The 19,496-nt window shown below is 40.5% G+C and overlaps 2 protein-coding genes across 10 annotated transcripts in view; one reads left to right on the forward strand and one right to left on the reverse strand.

Moving 5' to 3' along the window:
• The window catches only part of Stan (protocadherin-like wing polarity protein stan), a 30,137-nt gene extending 28,165 nt beyond the window's left edge, over positions 1-1,972 (forward strand). For 2 of the 4 annotated variants that reach the window (XM_072906527.1, XM_072906528.1), the window contains one exon: positions 820-1,972. In XM_072906527.1, coding sequence (XP_072762628.1) covers positions 820-850 — 31 coding nt within the window. In that variant the 3' untranslated portion in view covers positions 851-1,972. Of the gene's footprint in view, positions 1-611 lie in introns of all 4 variants that reach the window. The other 2 variants (XR_012048071.1, XM_072906529.1) reach the window with 2 other exon arrangements.
• The window catches only part of Spg (dedicator of cytokinesis spg), a 48,528-nt gene continuing 29,376 nt past the window's right edge, over positions 345-19,496 (reverse strand). For 2 of the 6 annotated variants that reach the window (XM_072906535.1, XM_072906531.1), the window contains 14 exons: positions 11,184-11,268; positions 10,096-10,554; positions 9,514-9,813; positions 9,076-9,280; positions 8,772-8,954; positions 6,803-8,531; positions 6,653-6,670; positions 6,385-6,547; positions 5,277-5,714; positions 4,946-5,087; positions 4,141-4,816; positions 3,586-3,947; positions 3,050-3,408; positions 345-2,800 (listed from right to left, as the gene is read on the reverse strand). In XM_072906535.1, the coding sequence (XP_072762636.1) occupies positions 2,633-2,800; positions 3,050-3,408; positions 3,586-3,947; positions 4,141-4,816; positions 4,946-5,087; positions 5,277-5,714; positions 6,385-6,547; positions 6,653-6,670; positions 6,803-8,531; positions 8,772-8,954; positions 9,076-9,280; positions 9,514-9,813; positions 10,096-10,554; positions 11,184-11,268 (5,287 nt within the window). In that variant the 3' untranslated portion in view covers positions 345-2,632. Of the gene's footprint in view, positions 2,801-3,049; positions 3,424-3,585; positions 3,948-4,140; positions 4,817-4,945; positions 5,088-5,276; positions 5,715-6,384; positions 6,548-6,652; positions 6,671-6,802; positions 8,532-8,771; positions 8,955-9,075; positions 9,281-9,513; positions 9,814-10,095; positions 10,555-11,183; positions 11,269-19,496 lie in introns of all 6 variants that reach the window. The other 4 variants (XM_072906533.1, XM_072906530.1, XM_072906536.1 and 1 more) reach the window with 3 other exon arrangements.

Consider the following 19,496-nt stretch of genomic DNA (forward strand, 5'->3'; position numbering starts at 1 on the left):
TTAAATCTTGGCTTTTATGTGCGATAACTTTGATGCATGAATTGAATATGAAAGTATTTAGAATTATTTGTAATTTTTTTTCGCATAGAGAAATAGTCTTTTTTTTTTAACTATAACGTAAAGGGTATTATTTAAGTTTCTCATGCAATGTATCGGAAAACTTTTTGTTATTTCAACAAATTGAAGTATTTTAAAATGAAGTAAATGTATTAATTTAAACTAATCTATTATATATGGCCATTTAAAATCTACACAATTAATAAAAAAATGACGTTGGATATAGTATGATGAATATTAAGTACGTTAGAGAAAAGTCGTAGAAATAAACAACACACATTGTCACGTTTGAATAAAAATAGAAACCTTTATATAAACGATTATATCCAAGAAGTTTCTACTTTTCTCACTGAGATATAAAATAATTTACAAAAAGACAGTACAAATACGTCACATCCAACGTATATAGAAAGAATCGGCGGCGATGTATAACATACTTAAGTTTTAGCGGTTTTCCTTTTAGCGCAATATTTTTTTCGCAACGCTCGTTTTTTTAATTGATTCATTCTGGTTTCTTTGGTTTCCTGTTTCTTCTTGCTGTTTGCACGCGAAAGGTGCCGTTGGAACATTCTAACATAACTGTATCTTTTCTGTCATCCGTGCTTGCAATATCGGCGGCTATCGAACCATCAGCGAGGAGGTAAGCATTTATGGCGAATGCCTGTAAATCGCAACGATTGTCTCTATCGCTAATTCTCTCCGTATCTCTCGCGATCGCTCAACAGGACTCGCAATAATCCCGTGATTACCGTTGTGTTACAGGAAGGATACTAATGCGGAAACGTCCGTTTGACGAGGTCCGTGCCACACAAACGAGAACAACGTACAAAGTAACTTAGCTTACGTCTAGCTTAAGTGTCCACAGCGCGCAATAAAAACTCGAACGATCGTCGATATATATATATATATAAATATATATATATATATATATTTTTTTTAAAAGCGGCCATGACTTATATAATTAGCCATATTAATTAGCGTGTATGTGCGAGCGCCCGTTCATATATCGCATACGAATGGATGCGTCGCAGTAATCTTACCGGAGAGATAAACGTCACATGTAGGAATATCTTTCAATGATCAGCAGCAAACGATGGCATTGTTCATATAATTATTTATTTAATGAATATCATTAAAAAAGGATATTATCGACAAATATCGTTTGCGTCATTGAAAAATATCGACGTGACCTTTATTCAGTCACACAATTGAAGGATTCGATGCACGAAACTATACAAGAGGTAAGCTAATAATTTCTAAATTTTCATTTTAGTCACAATCTTGTATAACTAAAAGTAACTCGAAACTTTGTGTTTAAAGGAACACATCGCGAATTACACATGGCTATTACGACTCACCTTGTGCGTGCAGCGAATGCGTTCAATTGTTCCGATCGACCAGATATATAATAAAAAATGTTTGCGCTTGTTGTTTACTTTGTATTAAGAAGCGACGGCGGTGATTTACGAATCTCTGATTTTTCTCGACGAACGATCTAATTGCTGTTAATCGGCGATGATGTTGGGAAAAAGATACGGAGAACGAAAATGATCTCTAATCATTATACTCGTTAGTATCATTCTACCTTTTTTTTCAGCTCAGTATTGTGCAATGTACACATTCCACTGTCTCTCTTTCATATACATGTATATGTATGATTTTAGGTTCCATTTGCGTACATTCCCTGTTTTGTTTTGTTTTTTTTTTTTTTTTTTTTTTATATAGAAGTTTACAATCTTTTTCTTTATTTTACATGCCATGAAAAAGAAGAAGAAAAAAACATAGCATAAGTCGGAGCGTGTCAATTGTGCGGCGCAGTTTTTTCAAACTTTTGTATATAGATATATACTCATGCAAGATGAAGGGGAAAACGAACTGTGACAAAATACATAATTTATATATCCTTCAGCAACAAGGTAGAATTTGCTTTCTTCCTCAATAGCATCCACAGCCGGGAGCTGGCAATATCACTTCGCACAATCCGCAGCAATTGTCGTTGATTTAAAAATTACCTTTATTCTTTTCTCATCGAAAATATAAATAACTTACAAAATATATATACTGTTCAGTGTGTGGCTCGATATACTTCGGAAGAGCGGTTTTTAAAGTAAAGTTGACATATATACGTACATGTCGCAGTTCGATCGCCGATCACGTCCAAATAAATGAAAAGCTTCTTGCTGGACGTTTTCGGTGTTCAAGAGCGATTATTACGCGCATTTATTTCTTTCTAGTTATCTCTTTAAGGTACGAATATACGCTGATTGGATACGTTTAGTTTCGGTGAAGATGATTGATTTGTCTGACGATCTGATTTACGGTTCATTATTATAGCTACGTACAGGATGATGTGCAGATATCAAGGATCTCAATGACGAGAGATCTCTTCACATTTTATCCGTTAAACATGACGACGACAACGATAATATTCTTATTTATTTACCTTAAGTTACTGTCTAAGAAAATCCACCCGACAACTCGAGGGACAAATCGGATACAGGATTCGCGCATGATGGCACATATACATCACTAAAGGGACTAAATAATCGCTAGGGACTAGCAGTATATATCGTCGCTACACAGTGCTCTCCGTGTCGGACGCCACGGAGAGTGTCTGCATCTTCGGCACGGAGTAATTGTCTGAATGACCGTAACTCTGCGTTCTGTTGGACGTTCTCTCCAGAGTCGAGGGAGCCGACGGAGTATCCTGATGAGCCTTGGGAGGTATAGGTGGAGGACTCATCTATAAACGTAAAAGATAATATCAATCGTTGCTATCATTTTGATTTACACAATATAGACGTCAACATTATTTTTTATTCAAATCGAATAAAGTGATAGAAAAAAAAAAAAAAAGAAAATTTGATAAAGTAATATTTAATTAGAAAATTTAGACAGAAGAAATATTTTAATTTTAACGGTCTGTTCATCTTAAAATACATTGTTATTTAATTTTATATTTAAAGTCTTTATTTATAAATCTTATTCTCACCTCTTGATTGGGAAGAGAATGCGAGCCCTGGAATGTGCCGCTGGCGAAACTGCCAGTCGAGACGTTGAGCGCGCTTATTACAGACGGCGGGGAGATGTTCATGATGTCGTTGGATCGGGAGCGCGGCTCAAAATCCTCGTAGCCGAGATTGTTCAGGTTCGTCAGATGTGACTGAAAGTCCAGCAGACTGGCAGTGGAGATGCCGCTGTCGCGCAGATCGTTCGATTCGTTTCTCGGTTCCGTCATTTCGGAATCGTCGTCCGTGCTCCACTCTGTATTTGTGCGTTTATACGCCAAACCGCGTTTCGGTGGCGCCGGCGGCACCGCAGCATTCGGGTTCGAATCTCTCTTGTCTGGCGCTGAAACAGGAACCGCTGCGTTTCGCACGAGTCACGATATATTTTTTCGAGAATTTATCTGACGAGCGATTTGCGACATGTAAAAAAAGTCCCGCTATCTACGATTATATAACAAGCAACGTAACAGCGCGAAGAACTTTTTCAAATGTCTTGAAAGAATCGAAGAAATTAACTTACTGCAACCTCTGGGTGGTAGCGGTGGAGCGGGCTCTGGTCCAGGTTCACTCCAAGAGCTTCTGAGGCTGCCTTGATCCCCGCCGTCGGTAGGAGTAGGCAAAGAATGTCTCAGTGGCAGTTTCGGACTCAACGGTTTACTGAGAGACCTTTGATGCGTAGGTCTGGGTGGCGTTGTACCGTAGCCGACGGAACGCGGTCGAACTTCTCGTTGCGGAATAGGTGGCGGCGCGCCATCCACCTTAGTATAAAAGCCTTCGTCCTCTGGAAGACCGTCGCTGTCAGCGTGCGACGTCCTGCAGCCGGGAGTCTCCAGGGTAGCCGGGCGCTGCTTGTCGTTGATCGGCAGGGGTGGTAGCGGCGAACTAGAAGGATAAAGATACGATTAAAATATTTCTATAACACTGAAATAAACTGTCAATATAAAATTAAAGAAAAATAATTAATAATAACGATCAAACAATGATAAATTTTCGCGTTAAAAAAATTCTCAAGAGATTGTCGTTGATTACAAGAATAGATAAATTTTATTATAGGATATTTTAGCACGAAATTTACTTGACGATGCTATCTTGATGAATGGTCCTTTGTCTAGCCAATGGACCGAGGCCTTGTTTGAGTTGCGTGAATCTCTCGATCAATCTCTTGTGCAATGGCTGGACGCCAGCCGGCGCGATCTGACCATGCAACACCAGACCGGACTCGAGAACGCTCATCTGATCCAAGATCAGACTCTTGAGTCTATTTACGTGTGGCACCATATCAGGATTCTGTCGTGCAAACTCCGCCGTGAGAAAGGCCTCCTGATACTTGGTGATGCCGCCCATCACGTTGGCGTCGATGATACCCTGCAGCCGCATGCTGAATGGATTAATATTTCTATGCGGCTCGGCAGTGTATTGCGCGACCAGCCGCCTCAGTTCCCTCTCGACACTCTGCATGGTCTCGCAGGCGTATTGCACCGGCGCCATTAGCTCTGATCGCTTCTCGATCACCTCGAACCATCTAAGAATCCCGGGTAGTTTCGCCTCCGTCGTCAGCGTCGTCCTCTCGATCCATAGCGACTTGAACTCGTTCTCACGGTCCACCGGACCGCGGTGGAGCGGTCGATCGAATGTGAATTTACGTACATCGTTTACTAGATAAAAAGCGACTATGCGTTCTGGAACCTCGGCGCCGCTGCAAGCTAGGCTGCCTTCTTCGGGAATTGGTTTTACGTTACAGATTTGGATATCTAAAAAAAAAAGCCGATTAACATATAAATAAAATACAATATATAGAGAAGGATTTTCTACTTTTAAATTATTGGGGAAAGAGAGAATTGATTTTTAATAGAATTATTGATAAATCTTATCTCACTTACATTGACCCTCAGATGTCAGGATACTCTCGTCCGGTGGGGAGTTCTTCATCAATATCTGAGCGCAAGGAAACTCGGTTTGCAATCGCTGCGTGAACGCTCCTATTCGCTCATACTCCAAGCCACGATAAATGAACAACTTGTTCTAGAATACAAGGTAATCATAATCGTTTCAGCAAGTCTTTTTCAAACATGAAGAATAAAATATTATATTAATAAAATTAAAATCAAACTATTCTAATAAAATATCTCTGTTAGAATGAATATTATAAATTGCTCCATGTACTAAACACGGCCTCTGAAAATCATTGCTTCGGATAACATATCAACTTACTCTAACAAAGAGCGGGAAGCTGAGACCGTAAAACCCGACACGAAAATACTCCGGTTCCGGACGCAGCTGCGTCAGGATGTTATCTAGGAACTTGGCCTGCAGCTTCAGCACATGACTGAGCTTGGCATAATCGTACAGCCTGGTCTCGTAGAGAATTGCCAGCTCCTTGCATAAAGGAATCCCCTTCTCCCAACACTTGCCACGATCGAGATAATGGATGATCTTGTGATAGAGCAGCTCCTTCCGCTGCCACTCCGGCTGCTGAGGATGAGCGTGATCCGCCGGCAGGACGGCAGAGCCCCAGCCCAGCTGATCGGCGTACAACTTCATCGTAAAGCCGGCTTCCGTATAATTCTCGGCGGCCAGATGCAGATCATGCAGCTTGTAGATGTAGCGCAAGTACATCTCCTTTCGGTTGAACTCATTCTTGTAGAAATTCTGTAGGAAGAGCAGAAGTAATCCCATGTCACGCTCTGAGAGTTTCAATCGGTTCTACGTGGCTACAAGCTGATCGATGATTGAGCAAGCAAGAGGAATTTTTCTATCGCGAACTCGAGCTGCTAAATATCGTGCGTGGATAGACCGAGTATTCGCTATTGTGTGCGTCGCACGTTTCGTTTAATCAACGCGCTAAGTCGCGAGAGAAATAATATGTAAATATAGTTGCGGTTTCGCGCGGCGCGTGTGTCTTAATTGCTACTAATAGCCGCAGTATATTATCATTATTAATACACTTGCCTAATGGAAATATTTTACTAAAAACATTACGAAATTTTGTTGAAAATCTCTCTCAATCGACCATATTATATTTTATTATCGTTTCATTAATATTTCATTAAAATTTCAGCAATTTTTCATTTCAAAGTAACAGTTTTTCAGTAACTTTCATAATGTCTAATATTTTACCTTTCCTTATATTTCACAATATTACATTGAATTTTATTACGGAAAATTATGATTTATTTTGAAATTTATTCAGATTAATTTTTCAATAATATTCGTTTCACTTTTCATAATACAATACTTTCAGCAAAATATTCTCATCGGGGTTTTCATTATCGTATGTAGCTATGTATCTAAAATTTCGAGATCTCTCTTTAACACATACCAACAAATTTACAGTGCAGGACATGCGCTTGTCACGATTCTCATCACCCTGAATGACGCTTCTATAATCGAGAAGCCTTTCCAATAAACGCGTGATGGATGTTATAAAGGCAGTACCGCTATCCTTCCAAGCCGGATCCTCGGACTGCACCCTATCCAATAATCTATATGCAAAATAAGATGTAAAATAACGTACGTATAATTACATCAGTCACAGAATGAAAAATATCTACGATAAAATCACGTTCGTCCGTAAACATTACACTTACACGGCGCTAAGGTGTTCCCTGAAGCAGCATGAAATTGCAAATACGATAATTGTTATATAATATGTTTTCCGAAAATTGTATGTATATAGAATCTCAGAAACTGATGAAAAAAAGAAAAAATTACGAATTGAATCGGTCGCATCAACTTACATAGTGTTAAACAACTGTCTGTACTCATCGTCGCCCTTGTTCTCGCTGATAAGAATGTCTAGTTTGTCAATCAGTTCAGATTCCACCGATTTGAAGCTACCACGAGTTCGCTGCTCGCACTCCATCATGTCGAAGAAAATATGCAAGGTAGCCTTACGGAGTTCACTCTCCGGTACCAAAGTAACTTCTAAGAAAGGGCCGACCATGCCCGGTATGAATTCAAGCTTACGCTCGCCCAGATGTGACCACATAGACAGTATCTGGAAGCCCATGAGTACCCTCATATCGCCATACTTCTCCACAATCTTCTCCCGCTTGACCTCGGAAAACTGTTCGAGCTGGAGCGATGGCTGGGTGAGATAAGCCACCGCCAAATTGAAGTACGTGGACCATAGTTGCGAGTCGAAGCTGCTGTGGAGGAAGCGAAAAGCAAGCGGTTGTGCGAGTTCCTGCAGCGACCTTAGAATAACATTATTGGCTTGCATCCGGATAACCAGCCAGTCCGGTGGAAATACCTCTTGGCGTACGAGGTCACGCAGTACTAGGAACGCCCGGAGCAAAAAGTCCTTGAGCGGCTTTCGATCGTTAGATCCATGCATCAGTTCTTCCCAGAGTCGCGCGTAGTGATACTCGTCAAGCAGCTGGAGCAATCCGATCAGGCAACCCACGAGACAACCGAGAACCGGTCCGCTGGCATTTATCACGATTAGTATCGTCTGTATAAGCACGTCGAGCACCGACAGACAAAGCGTCTCGACGTCGTGGTGGATACAATTGTTGACCTTATTAGTATCTCTGCCACGCTTATGCAAGAAGCTAAGTATCTCACCCAAGATATCAGTGCAGGACCGTAATTCCTCTCTGCGAGCCAGATGGATACGCAGATGTCGGCATACGGTAACAAGCAAGAGGTTTCGACTCTCATCGTCCTTGCAGAACAAGCTGAATGTCGTGAGATTCTTGATGGCAACCAGTTTAGCCTGCGTGAGCTGAAGTGGTGGCTCGCGAGGCACTGAATCCAACATTGTGCAGGTGAGCTTGGCCACTTCGAGAACCGGCAATACCGCCACCAACTGTTCAAACACCGCCGCGATCGACAGCAATAGCGCAATCTGCGACAAGAGTACCATCTCATACGGAATGCCCAGCATCTTGTTGAGAGCCGCGAATACGCAGTATAGATCGCGCTTAAAACTGTCCTCGTATTGACCAGCGGTAGCGCGGGCAAACAGTAGCCGACTCTGTATGATAAACTTGAAGATGTACTCGAGCGAGCGGAAGCACTTCATGATAGGTTCCTGCTTCTCCGCCGCGGTGACCCAATCGGCACAATGTTGCACACTGCTAAGAAGACCCTTGTACACCAAAGCCGCGGCGAAATGATCCGAGATGTAGGCGTCCATCACTGGCTTGAAATGTTCGAACTTGGAATCTTCTAGTAGACTAAATATGGACACGAGTACCTGGAACACGAGACCCGAGTGCGCCGTGGAATTGCCATCCTCGGTATGGAACATGGCGAAGAGCGCGTCGAGAATGTCCTGCAAAAACTTGACCAATTCCTCGCCGTCTAGTCGAAGCACACGACCGAGAGCTTCGGATATTCGTTCGGGATGCGCCTTCCATTGCAGCAGGCTGAGTAGATCGACATTTTGCGTCAGTTTAGTGCTGCAGAGCAGAGTGTGTACAAACACAGTTTCCTTGGGCGATCTCGAAAAGGCTGGTGGACCTGGAAGGGATAACAGGAAAAATAAATACAAGTAACTCGGAATATTTCTCTTTTTCTTCCAGAAGCATTTTATATTTAAAAGCAATTTATTCTTTATTTATTTATATATGATAATGTAATAGATGACATACATGATGATTAACAATATTTATCCATACGGCTATCAATATTTATTCAAATATTCGAATATTATTTATATGAATTTATTTCATATTTCAGAAGTTTTCTTCAGGGACTTACCTGAGACGCTGGGTTCTCGCGCGCTACTCGGCAACGACAGATAACCCAACGAATCCAGTTTTGCGCGCTCCTCGCATTTGTAAATATACAACTCGTGCGGACCATCCTGAAGAGTAGCACCTCCGGGCTCCATCAACCGCACGAACGCGAAGGCAAAAAGCTTCTTGTCAGTCTTCTCGCGTGCTACAACATGACAGGCAAGGTAAATGAAGACCACTGATGGAGAGATGAAAAGATAAGTGGAGAAGACGGCAAAAAAAGATAAAAAGATCAGAGACACCGATCGATATCAATTGTGACTCACTGGAACAATGCCGGAATTCGAAACGCACGTGGCTCCCGTAAAACTTGTCGATGGGTATCGCCAGTCTTACTGTTTCCGCCCACGACGGGCTGTTGTGATGGTATATGACCAAACTTTGATATTCGGAGCTACCGTCCATGCCTGCGGCGCCAAACAGACACTCCTCCAAGGGTTGGCCGTCCGTATCCAGGACTAGGATTGTCACCTATTTTTATTGACAACAAATAGAATTTTATCCACGTGGTAAAAGCGTAGTATTATGTATATTAAAATGATCATTTATTTATTTACTTTCTTGTAAAATTCATGTCTTTATCGTATAATAATTTTAATTTGTGTGAAAATATTTTGATGCAAATTTCTATTTTATAAAAGAGATACTTATATGTTTTTTTTTTTGCGGGGGAAAAAAAAAGAATTCCTCGGAAATGATTTTACCTCGATATTCTTGCCGGTAGACTTTCCACCGCGTTCGAATTCTCCCCGTTCCAACTTTAGATATAAATCGTTACGCACATCGCCCGGCATAATGACATCCGAGAAACCAAGCTTCTTCGTGAGGCAAATATTTTTGAATAGTAATGGGTTTTCGTCCCGAACTTGAGACAGTTCTCCGTGTAGAATACGAAGAGATACGACTATTCCGTAATTGGGCTGTCCGGGTAGAGGAGAACACTTGTTATTGCGTATGATTTGCTCATGCAGTTGGTGAAACTCTTTCTCTTCCCCTTGATATACCTGCAGAGAGAAATGGAAACTTTAAAAGTTAAATTTGTCTTGTCTCTCTTCTCCACGAGATAATCCGTCTCAATTATCAAAAAACAATTAAGAATTAAATAATCTAAATAATTTAAGATTTAAATAAAATATATATTTAATTAATTTGTTTAAAGACACAAAGGTTTCAAAGGAGATTGTAAATTTGTGAAAAAAATTAAGATGAAATTTCGAATAAAATTTATCAATTAATAATATATTCCACGCAAATGTCAAACTCTCTAATCTTTCTAATCTGCTTACTTTGAAGGTCATTTCAAGTTCCTCCGCGTGATCCTGCGCGGCCTCCGCTAAAGAGAGCACCGCCACCCCGTGAGGTCGCCGATAGATTGCAGTTCCGGTTTTGTTCTTGCCGGAATCGGAATACAACATCCGGCCGCAACGCATTACGTGAGCGATCATGTAAAGATCGCGGCTCAGATCGGAGTTGCCCAGGTCCGTGAAGATGGTGCAGTTGCTATGCATCTTTTCCACGTAGTTGGAGAAGCCCTCCTTGCTGATACGCACCAGGAAGCGCTCGCTCAGGTACTGCTGCCGCTTGGCATCGAACAGAGAGAAGTAGATCTCGGTGTCCTCGCCGACCGAATGGCCAAAGTCTCTCATGCAGAAGTACAAGTGGTGGGTAAGGACCTTCTTGTGTTCTTTGCGGCGTAAAGTTCCCCGAGCTGACGCACCCTGCGAGTTCTCGGCGCTCTGCACGTGCTATAAGTCATCCCCGAGATTAGCGGTATATTCGAATAATATTATTTAATTACTAGTAGATTAACCTGGCTCTTCGGTCAAACTTGACTTTAGCTTACAAAGTTAAGATTCTCAACTCGAGAAGGTAAACCGAGAACTTGGGTTTGCAATATTAAAGTGAAAATCAGAAGGGTTAATTCTTGTACGGCGTTGAATTTAGTTTTGACATTTTAAATTGTCTGCTTAAGTATTTTAATTGATATTAATAGAAAGATAAAAAAAAATGGTCATTTCTATTCGATCAAATTTCGGTGGTTATCAGATCACGTTATAATTAATCTCGTGAAATTACAGATCGTCGTTCAGCAAGCTACAATGCATAAATTATAAGGGATTGTATTTTGAGAATGTATTTCAATCGGATTCGTTGAAGTAACTGTATCACTCTAGACGTGGCGAAATTAAGCGATGCTACCTACGTGGTCAGCATTTTGATGAATTCGCGTACAGTTCCACGCCTCATCGCTCTCGCACATTCCGCGTGCGTTTAGTCCCTTTATTTTTCCATTGTCACTCACTATTCAATGTTTGAGAGATATATGTGCTTTCGCGATCGGCCCGAAAAGAACGTATTTGTCATTCATAATTACCACATGGTATAATTCCACGAAGGACATGGTATCCGGTTCCACCATGTGGGCACCTTGACGTGGCACCAGGTCCAAACCGAGCTTTCTGAAACGTAAAAAGAAAAAAGAATTGTGACAGAAGGCAGAAAATGTTGTTTTTCGTCATTAAAAGCTAGTGAACGAAATTTCGCCAATTAATACGTTTTAATTAAAATATATACACGTGCGTCTACTTTTATAATTATTTGTGTCATAATTATTGTAAATCATGGTTATATAGATTTTAATCTCATTACAAAATTTAATATTTCTCAAAAAAAAAAACAATTTTATTCAAACCATGTTAATTATAAGATATAATTAACATTCACGATTCGCATAAATATAACAACGCGAATCTGATTTACACATGTACGTGGAAATAAATTACAGCGGAGGGACATTTTTATACCCTGTGCCGTTAACCGATAATCTATTTATTCAACGTCTAAAAATAAAATTATCCAACCTCAGCCTTACAACAAAGTGCCTTATGTAACAGCTATCGATAAAAATTCTACGTGAATTATTTCCTTATTATAGGAATAAGATACACCCTCGGATATAAAAAAAAAAAAAGTATATTTTCCGCGACTTACTTAAGAAACTAGTTGCTTAAAAAGAAATTAATAATGATGCAACTTTCTAACATTTTCTTATTATTGTAGATGCATCGAGAAAAATATTTTTCGTCAGCTTAAAAAGTCCCATCAATTCTAATTGTTTCCTCAAGAGAGAAGAAAGAGAGAGAGAGAGAGAGAGAAGGACAAATGAAGCTGCTATGTGATGGAAAATGAATATCGGATGTCGGGGAAACGGGATTATTACACGTAGCTGATTGAGGCGTACGTTGCATCACACTTTGGGAGATTTGCTTTCGAGGTGATGCCTCGTAGAAGCGGCTACTTAACTTCTCATGACCTCCGCGCGCGAAGCCGGGCCGGGTCGCATGCCATAGGGCCCTACGTGTTCTCGAACGCATTGAGGGCCCTACAACAGGCCCGTCTCTCGGCGGTGGGCTCCCGCATTGGAGAACTCCGTCGCCTCGCAGGAATGCAGGTATATGTATGTGCCAGGTACTCGAGTCGTTTATATATATATATATATATATATATATATATATATATATATATATATATATATATATATATCTACATATATGTATATAGAATCTATAGAAAGTCAAGGTTTATGTCTCTCGAGAAAGAAACAAGAATGTGTGTAAATTCCCCAAAAATTAATACGGAATTATGATTACAACGTACGTGGTATCATAATCTGACGTTCGATAAATAATCAGAGACAATAAAAATATGGAATTAGTTGATTTGAAAAAATGCAATTGTATGGAAATTAATGTTATATAAATAACTCGTGATGTGGAATTATTAAATTTTCTTGTATCATGTAAGCGTAAAGTGAAAAAAAAAAAAAAAAATAATCTCAAGATAAAATAAAGCTCGAAAATCATTTAGAATAGTGTAAAGATATCCAAGATTTTATATTGATACAGATAATCAATAAAATGGTTATACTTGAATAATCTTCATGATTTTACGACAATGAGCGCATTCACAGTTCGAACAAACCGCTCATTGTCAGTTGCAAACTTTGACATTCTCTAAATCAGAAAGTATAAATAATATTAAGATTTATTTAATTAAAATTGATAAAGTAAGATCGATAATTATATAAAATTTAGTTCAATTATAGATGAAAATATGGTAAAAAATTCTGTTTTTTCTCTCTTTTTCTCTCTTATCGTATAAATCAATTCGCAATTTTTATAAATCTATCTTTTTAAACGTCCACGAATTTCCGGTCTCACAGAGTAGGAGTCGTAAAAAGATTAATTGACAATAAAATTCGTTTTCAGAGAGCGATAAAGAGAGAGAGAGAGAGAGAGAGAGAGAGAAAGAGAACGTCGGACTGCCTTTCACGAGAGCTCGATGTTAGAGCAAGATTAAATTAAGTGGTAGGTTCGAGAGAGGAGAGCGCGGCTTCGCATGGTGCGCTCGCTCATTTCATTTTTCTTTTCTTTTTTTTATTTTTTTTTTATTTTTATTTTATTTTTACGATGCAGACTCTTTCGAACCTGAGAATTTCCCGCCCTCCGTACGGCTACGTCACTGATCTGTCGGTGATTCGGCATACACCAGAGCCGGTCCACTAGGAACGTATTCAACACTCTCGCTACCACGTATGCAAATCAGCTCCTCGAGAATAAGGATTCGAATTAATGAATCATACTTGCTCCTTCCTAGAATTTCTGCCGATCCGAGAGAGAAAGTTTTTATTCGCCTAATAAACGTCAGAATGTGTGAAATGGTATCTAAAAAGTTGACAAAAGAATTGCTTACGTAAGGTACAATAGTGATGTAATTTAATGGAATAGTTTATTAATTTTTGGAATGGAACAGCTTTTATTCTGGTGATTGAAGTAATTTTTAATTGAACATTTGCAATTTTAGAGACTGCCGAATTGGAGCTTCCCTATTCCTTAATTAAAGAGGACCACCGAGAGGAGGGCGCCGCGCGCGATCTCGACGATCCTGCGGGCCTCCGAAAGGCGCCCCTCCAGGCTCCTCATGATGGAATGCAGGTGAGCAGGCAGACTTCGATGCGTGGAGACAGGTTCAGGCAATGTCCGCCGCCGCCTCGTCGTTGGGACCTATGCCCCATTCTAAAGATATCGGCGATATTCCAGCGAGGACCGGCGACCACGAGTCCCCGTCTCCCTCGAGATTCTCCTCTCCCCTTCTCCTACCGTCTCCTCTCTTCCCGTCCCATCCCCCGGGATGACGACGTCGTTCGGCCATTGGCCGCGGAACACCTCGGGGCCCCGCACGACACGTGGACTCTCGAAGACGGGGACAAGGCGAACGGTGGCTTTTCCGTCGATGGAGCTTCGCAAGTTCGACGACTTCCTCGCCCACGCCGAGGCGAGGACCGATCGTCTCTCGCGAGCGAGAGAGGGCATCGAACTATCATCTCTCGAGATTATCGATGTTGACCAAGCGACTGGCTTATCTCGTCATTGAGAAAGAATGGAGGTCTCGCCGATTAAATCCTGCCTGTGTCATTGCACAAGTTTCCCCTCTTCGGGGGAATACAATACGTCAGGTTAGGTGCAGATGAACTATCTGCAACGCGAGATCTATTTTATTAGCGAACAATTATTTTTGCATCTGTATATAAATTTATCTCGCATCGCTTTCGTATCTCTCGACTTGAAGAAATCTAGATTAATGAGCAAATTTTCGAATCAATGGTACTTAAATTTAATTTCAATACGTTAATGTCACGTATTCCGACGATTGATAATTACGCAATTTCATAGAGACTTTAAAATCTGTTTTAATCGACGCGGGGAGGGGGAAGTCCCTCATTCCGAAAGGAAGCTTCCAATGCTGTCTCGGCTTTTCCTCTTCATTAGGCAGGAGATGTCAGTTTCAGCGGCTCGTCCTCTCTCTCTCTCTCTCTCTCTCTCTCTCTCTCTCTCTCTCTCTCTCTCTCTCTCTCTCTCTCTCTCTCTCTCTCTCTTTCTCTCTCTCTCGTATCGCTCAGGGAGGTTTCAGTTACCGTTCGGTAGCTCTAAACGCTATAATTACGTCGGTGCTCCTGGGAAGTTAGTCCCGCGGACTCCCGTTCCAACTCTCAGTCGAGCAAAACCACTCTCTCTCTCTCTCTCTCTCTCTCTCTCTCTCTCCTTCCCTTTTCCTTTTCCTCTTACGTAGAATGTAGTCAGTGTATATGTATATATAGTCGGTAAAATATTTGCACTCTTGGCGTGACTCAACGTCGAAATATCGACGTACGTGTCTTGCCGCGGCATTAGCTTCGCCTTCAGCGTGGAATGTACAACTATGCATTAGCATAGAGGACATCGTGTGCCTCGAGCCGATCTTACTTCGACCAAGTCGTAGTCGTTACCAAGAGAGTCGTTACGCAGAGCGCGGATAATCGTACGAGAATTACGGGCATTTCTGAGTCACACGCTTGCGCCATTTCAAATACTCGATTCAAGATTCTTTTGCTTTTACAAGAAACTCGGACAAGCAGCTGATAATTAATAATTGAGAAAATAATTTGCAACGATATATATATATATATATATATATGCCAAGGTATATTAAATCTGAATAATTAATAATTATGTTTCGCGTGTACGAACTAATTATTAACGCAACATTTGTCCCCCCTATTATTATAATTCGACGGAATGTTAAACGTATCTTAGGAGCAAAAATGTCACGTTGCGCGATTCCGTCATCACGAGACCGCGAGATTGCGTCACTCGTGTGCCCTTTATAGATCCGGACAGGTGGTTCACACGCGATCGCGGTCCCTCCAGCATTCGCCAAGTTATTCGCGTGACCGTGTAAAACGGCTTTAATGGGAGTGTTTCCTGATCCCGGAACGAGTAACGAGACTCGTACGTAGCAGTAAAGGGTTCGTGGGAAGACGAACGTCGAGGCTGGCTTCGCTCGAGGGTACATACTCGCGCAACTGGCGCACACAAACGCATACGAGTACATACGATACACTCTCGTGCACTCTCACACATACATGACCGTATGTATCACATATACATATCATGCTGCACATTCGGAGAGCTGCAGTCTCGTGTACGGACGCGCACTGTGCATAGCAGAAGGCATCGGAGTAATAGATGTCAGGGCCAAATCTTTAATTCCCCCATAGTGTCAATTAGACGGAATGACGAGCGATTAAGCGCGATTAACCGCGAGTCTCGCAGCTTTTTTCGTCAAATCCGCCGCTGGATCTTATTTTCGTACAACAAATTTCACATGATTTTTCGCCAAATTTTTTCTACACTCTCCGCGAAAGTGAAATTTTCTTTTCAAGTAGAGTACTTCCTTCTTCACTGTCATATATATTTATTTTTATTTCGTTTGTCTGTGTTTATCAGAAACGGCATAATTTTATTATTTATCAATTAAAACTTTAATATAGTCATCGCACACATGATAGTTTTCTATAGAAATATTCTGATGTATATATATTTTTTTTTAACAATATACATGTATATGTATACATATGTCAGAAATATTGATTCCGGCTTAGAACTTTATGCTTTGTGCTCGTCCGGTGAATCTCAAAGGGTTAAAACGTTCATTAAGAGCGACGTCGAGCGACGCTGATTCGCCCGAGAAGCGGAAAACCTAACCAGGCTCCTCCAACAGCATCGTCGTCTACAGTCTACAGTCCAAGATATAGACTCCTGGAAAGAACACACAGGGAAGGGTTCATCCCTTTTCCTCTTACACCACGATTTCCGCTCCCAAGTGCACACTTATTAACGCTGAGGAAAGAAAGAGAGAGAAAGAGAGAGATCGCCGCCATTCATTAATTTCCTTCGCCCGACTTGGTAGCCGTGGAAGAGCACTCTACGGAGAACCCATTTTCACCCCCTCCTCCAGTAGGGGGACTTGCGGGTCCACTGGTCCCGCACTGTACAGCACTGGGCCCCGACGCGGCACCGAGGTTAAGGAAAGGAAAAGGGAAGGGTAGACCTTAAGGCGATTTCACACGGTTCGCTTCGAGAGGATCGAAGCAAACGAGTAGCCCAAGATGAATGCATTAAATGAGTGGAATTTGCATAAATCACTCAATATTTCATGCTGTTAATTAGATTATTTGTCTTTGTACATTATATAGCAAGTACGGTAGACCTCCCTTCTATAACGTGGAGAATGTTTTAAAAATTATTTTGTTTATTATAAAAAAAAAAAAAAAAAAAAACAAATTTTTTTCATGAAATTTTTCATCGAGACGGATAAATTTCAAAATTTGTGAAAAATATTTTATATTTCTTTCATTAATAAATAAAATATTTTTAAATGTCGCAATTCTTTTACTGCGCTACGGAAGTTTACTATATTTTTGACAAAAAAAAAAAAAAAAGAAAAAGAAAGAGAATTGATTTAGAAATATTCTGCTAAATAGAGAGAAACACAAAATTTCATACAGCATGATGATTAATTGTTACAAATGTTTTCATTATTGGCGCTGTCTGTTAATGATTATAAATTGGATTATAAATTGTCTATTAATGATTATTAATTGTCAACATTCAAATATATTCAAGGCTTTTAATGCTCGCGTAACAAGTAAATTACGTTCCGATGCAATTACGCTTTCGAAATAATGAGTAGCGTAAAATTCCATCTATCAATTTTCATAATTATTTAAGATTTAAATTAAATCACATAATTTATATCAGAACTTAATTATATCGCGAGCAGAACTAAGGTTTTCAGGAACAAGGTATATGAGCCCTCATTAAAATGTTAGACGATTATCAACGAGAAAGCAGATAACAGCTTTATCTTGAATATGAGTTTTATAAAAACAGTGGCCACGCGATGTGAGTCATTCCTTTCGTCATTTCAGCGATTCATATCCGGGACAACGAGATCATCAAGAGCGAGCCGTGTAAGTTCGCCTTTACAGGAAAGAACGATGGAATCCCGGCTTACGCGAACAGGAGTTCCTTCACCACCGCGTTACCCCGTAAGAAGGCAGCCTCGTGGGAGACGAAGATAGAAAAAGAGAGAGAGAGAGAGAGAGAGGAAGTCATGGGGAAAGAACGCGTCGAAAGACAAAGACAAAGGGACGAAACCCCCAGATTGCTGCAGCCGCGAGGCACCGCTCATTAGAAATAATAATAATTACCGCGGATAATGAATGTTGCCGCCGCCACGTCAGTTTGACGTTTGCCGCTGACGTTTAACGGGCGAGTAGCTTTAACTGCGACGGACAACCGACAATTAGGTAATATGATAATGGAATATGATAACAACGTCGTCATTCGTCCCTCGTCGTCAATCGCGAACCAGTCATCTCCATCATCTCGATGCCTCTCGTTAAAGCTGCGCGGAATCGTCCGAGGCTGAAACTCGACGTTATCAACACGCTTGCGATTAGCGTTAATTATATAATTAGCTAGATTAGTGATTATTGAATTATTACGTGAAATAGGAGATTTGTATTGTGAAAAAAAAAAAAAAAAAAAAAAAAAGACACGCAAGATTCATTGATCAAAGTTAATCGACGTGGGAGAAATTTGATTCGATTTATTTATGAATTAGTTATATAATTATTAATTGTATAATTAAAAACGATAATGATTTGTTACATGAACGTAGTAATATGAACGCGCGCTGTTCATGGTGTAATCTTAATTTTGTCAAGGACATTTGACACAAAACTTCCAAATAATTATCACGGAAATCGGCGTTGATCTTTCTTTGAAGTGAGGTCTAAGATCGCATCCTTTTCACTTACAAAGTTGCTTAGTCTGTTGAAAGAAGTTTGTAACTTTTTAGTTGCCATTACATATTTCCTACTTTCAATGGTTATCGCGACTCCTTTGATCCCAATATCTTGAGACTTGTCAGAAATACTTAACCGCGAAATAGCGTAGAATGACACTTAAAAAATCTTGAAAATTCTAGACAGATTCGACGCATTCATTCGGATTTAACATTTAGAATGAATATGAAGAAATTTCTAAGTACGAAAGAAAAAAAAAATAAATCTTTAGGTAAATTTTATTTCAATTTCGTAATAAATATTTGATTAATTATCGACGTAACAAGAAAGTTACCTAAAAGATTTAAAATAAAATAATAGGAAAAAACATTTATTTTTTAAATAATACAATCAAAAATATTGCAACATATATATATATATATATGATTCACACGAATCGAGCCGATTTTTCTTGTAACGAAACGTTAATCTAGATTTAGATGACAATGACTTTAATGAGACGAGAGAGTGTAACAGTAGCGCAATCTTAATTACATCTGACGACGATTACATGGTTAATGGTAGCGCTACGCGATAACAACGATAATAACAAATGCAAGAAGAAAGAGAGGAGAATCGGGGAAAGACACGGAGGAAACGTACAAACGTAGCCTTTAAAGACCTGGAAGCGACCCCCCTTGAGCGCGTATGGAAGGGGGGAACAGGTTCCCGGCATGGTTACTGCGTATTCACCGAGCTGAAAACCTTGGGCCCCATCTAGAGCGACGGAGACGGTGAAAGAAAGAATGAAACTGAAAGGGAGACAGGGAAAAAGGAAAGAGAGGGAAAGAGAAATAGCAAAGGGAGGAGGAGACAGGGTGTTTGCTCATCTCGCTGCAGTCGAGATGCCGCGGTCGCTTCTCGCGGACACAGGATACAGGTCGAGAAGGCAAAGATGAGTTCACACGATGCGTACATCGCGCCCGAGGAGTCGCGGGCCCCTTGGTCCTTGAACTC

This window comes from Anoplolepis gracilipes, chromosome 14 (genome assembly GCF_047496725.1).
Source record: "Anoplolepis gracilipes chromosome 14, ASM4749672v1, whole genome shotgun sequence".
In the NCBI taxonomy this organism is placed as follows: Eukaryota; Metazoa; Arthropoda; class Insecta; order Hymenoptera; family Formicidae; genus Anoplolepis; species Anoplolepis gracilipes.